A 2,617-nucleotide genomic window follows, 5' to 3' on the forward strand; every position below is an offset into this window, starting at 1 on the left:
GGCCGAACATGCTGAGCATGTTCGGCCGACCCGAAGCCACCCGATGTACGGCTGATTTCAGCCGATATATGGTTGGAATCAGCCGTACCAGCCTGAAGTGAATAGCCGAACAGCGTTCGGCTCACTTCGCTTCAGATCGGTCGTTCACTCGGCTGCCTACGGCAGCTTAGTGATTAGACCCATATCTACCTTAAGTACATCCTCCAAAAAACACAGGTAGGACTTTTTTTCAAGCCAGTTTTACCTAAGCAGCTCTTTGAGCACTGTGGCTCCACTCAACACATCCCTACTGACCACATGAACGCTTAGCTTGGCCAAACAGAGATGGTGGTAAAAGAGTGCAGCTCAGGCAAATAAGTATAGGGCTATTGGGAATCTACCTCATCCCTTCTCTATGAACACTTCATTATCTGGTCAGGTTTTACATAAAGTAAAGTTTTAAAAAAACAGACATTTTCTCAGTACATCTTAGATCAGCGGTCGCCAACCGCTGAAAATGTTGGTGGTCCCCCCGGGCCCCTCTGATGCTGTGCAGGCTGGGCTGTCATTGAAGCGGCATGGAGGCTCCGGGGCTGCCTCTCACTGACTCAAGCAGCGGCTGTCACAAGGAATGCGCGGCTCTCAGTACAGTGCAGGCTCTGCAGGAGGCGGGGCATCTCGTCAGTACTCGGACAGAGCAGGCTGCGGGACACAGACGAAGTGGGGAGAAGCCAGGTAATATTGGCACAGCGTAAGGGAAGGGGAGGCACGGGGGTGGTTGGGGGCAGTGCTGAAGCTAGTGGGGCATGTGCCCTAGGCGCCGCCGGCAGGGCCAGTGGCTGATTCGATAGAGGGGAAACAAATAATATTATTACTGGGCCAGGTCGGGCGGCACCGCTCCCTCCCTCCACCAGCACTGCCACTCCTGCAGGCACATCCGCATCTATGTATGTATGTGTATATATCCTGTATGTATATATATATATCTTTACGTATAACCTAAATATTCACTTACTATGCAATTTGCTGTCATATAGGGTTCATGCTATATTAAAAATAATTTCTGTTTCAGTCTAATTTCTGCCTCAATAAATACACAGGATGCCATTACTGAAATTATTTTATTGTACTCTCTTGTTATAAATCAGGGGAACTTCCGACATGCAAGCAGCAACAGCTTAGTGTCTCGAGAGGAGCTCATGATGATCTTGTCCAGACTGGAAAGCTTAAACATCCGAGCCTTGTACTTCACTGAGACTCAGCGCCTCACCCTTGGAGAGGTTGGACTTGAGGATGTCACCATCTCAGGAAGTGGGCGTGCAGCACACAGTGTAGAGATATGTGCCTGCCCACCAGAATACACAGGTGACTCATGCCAGGTAGGTTTGCTGTCAGTCTCCTTCCTTGTCTAACATTATGACCTGACTTTTACTCAGACACAACAAATATTTGGCCATGCCAAGTTTTTTTTTTTTTAAGCAATATATTTATAGGCAGTGTATTTAAATAACAGTCTTCGCGTAACAGGTATATTCTCACCTATTACTCACAGAAGAGCCAAATGTGGGGCAGATCAGTTATTTACATTATGCATTTTTTCAGTTAAATACAAATGGTGATATACAGTGGCCATCATTTCAGTCTTGGACAAAGAATTTCCCACCTTCTTTTTTTTTTTAAAGTAACTGTAGTAGTGTCATAGTGTCAACTCTGTCATAGTGCCTGGATCCATTTTCTGATTGCTGCTGTATCGCTTTACCAACCTTTTCACAATAGCCTTCTTCAATAGGGGATGATACTCTGAGGGATGATATCCTGGGTTCCCCTGGCACTGAACACTCTCTTTGGTAGATGGTTAGAGACGCCGTGAGGACAACAATTACATTTGTTCCTCAGGCATCATAGAGGGAACGACATAAGTTAGGAAGACATGCAATGTTCTCATTTTAGAACATTGGAACATTGGGTATACAAGTTCTAAATTTTTATTAACCAACCTTCTCTTCCTCATTTATACTCATGAGAGAGAGGGTCATCAAGAATGTGTTGTGCAATTGTAACTGACTGTGGTGCTTCCTTCTCCTCCTTCCCCTTGTTACATACACTATATACTGTATGTATCATGCATCCTTTCATTATGTTATAACTTTAATGATGACATAAAATACTGAATGTGAATTACTGTTGCAATAACTGTTGCATTGCCATTATAAAATGAAAGTAAGCAAGGGCTGTATTGAGAGTTTGCGTTGTCCAGCCAAAACTTACACAAGTAAATATCCCCTTTTGGTCAGGCAATACACATGCAGTTGTGAGTGTGTGGTGGGAGAAGGGGGTTTGTATGCAGGTGTGATGGGGTGTGCAGGTGTAATGGTGGTTGGGTGTTGCTGGCTTAGTAGTGAGAAGGGAGAGTGAGGAGAGCAGTTGGGGTGCTGTGTAGGTAGATTGTTTTGAGTGGGGGCGTGAAATTGGGCTGCCAGAGTGTATGGAGCACTAGAGGCAGTTGTAAGAGAAGGGAAAACTGCCAGAGTGTAGGGGGTGCTGGAAGTGGTAAAAGTGGGCAGCCTCTGGTAGGGTTCTGAGAGCTGGGGGAACTTTGTTAGTAGAGTGGGTACTATGGTGGAAGCAAAGGTGGGGG

At 45.8% G+C, this 2,617-nt stretch overlaps 1 protein-coding gene across 1 annotated transcript in view; it reads left to right on the top strand.

Annotated features, from left to right (window-relative positions):
• Window positions 1-2,617, top strand: part of LAMA3 (laminin subunit alpha 3) — a 160,340-nt gene that overhangs the window by 106,591 nt on the left and 51,132 nt on the right. Inside the window, exon 38 of the mRNA XM_018566742.1 lies at window positions 1,128-1,358. Coding sequence (XP_018422244.1) covers window positions 1,128-1,358 — 231 coding nt within the window. The remainder of the gene's footprint in view (window positions 1-1,127; window positions 1,359-2,617) is intronic.

The sequence above is a fragment of the Nanorana parkeri genome, unplaced genomic scaffold (genome assembly GCF_000935625.1).
Source record: "Nanorana parkeri isolate BGI_ZX_2015 unplaced genomic scaffold, ASM93562v1 scaffold971, whole genome shotgun sequence".
NCBI classification, from domain to species: domain Eukaryota; kingdom Metazoa; phylum Chordata; class Amphibia; order Anura; family Dicroglossidae; genus Nanorana; species Nanorana parkeri.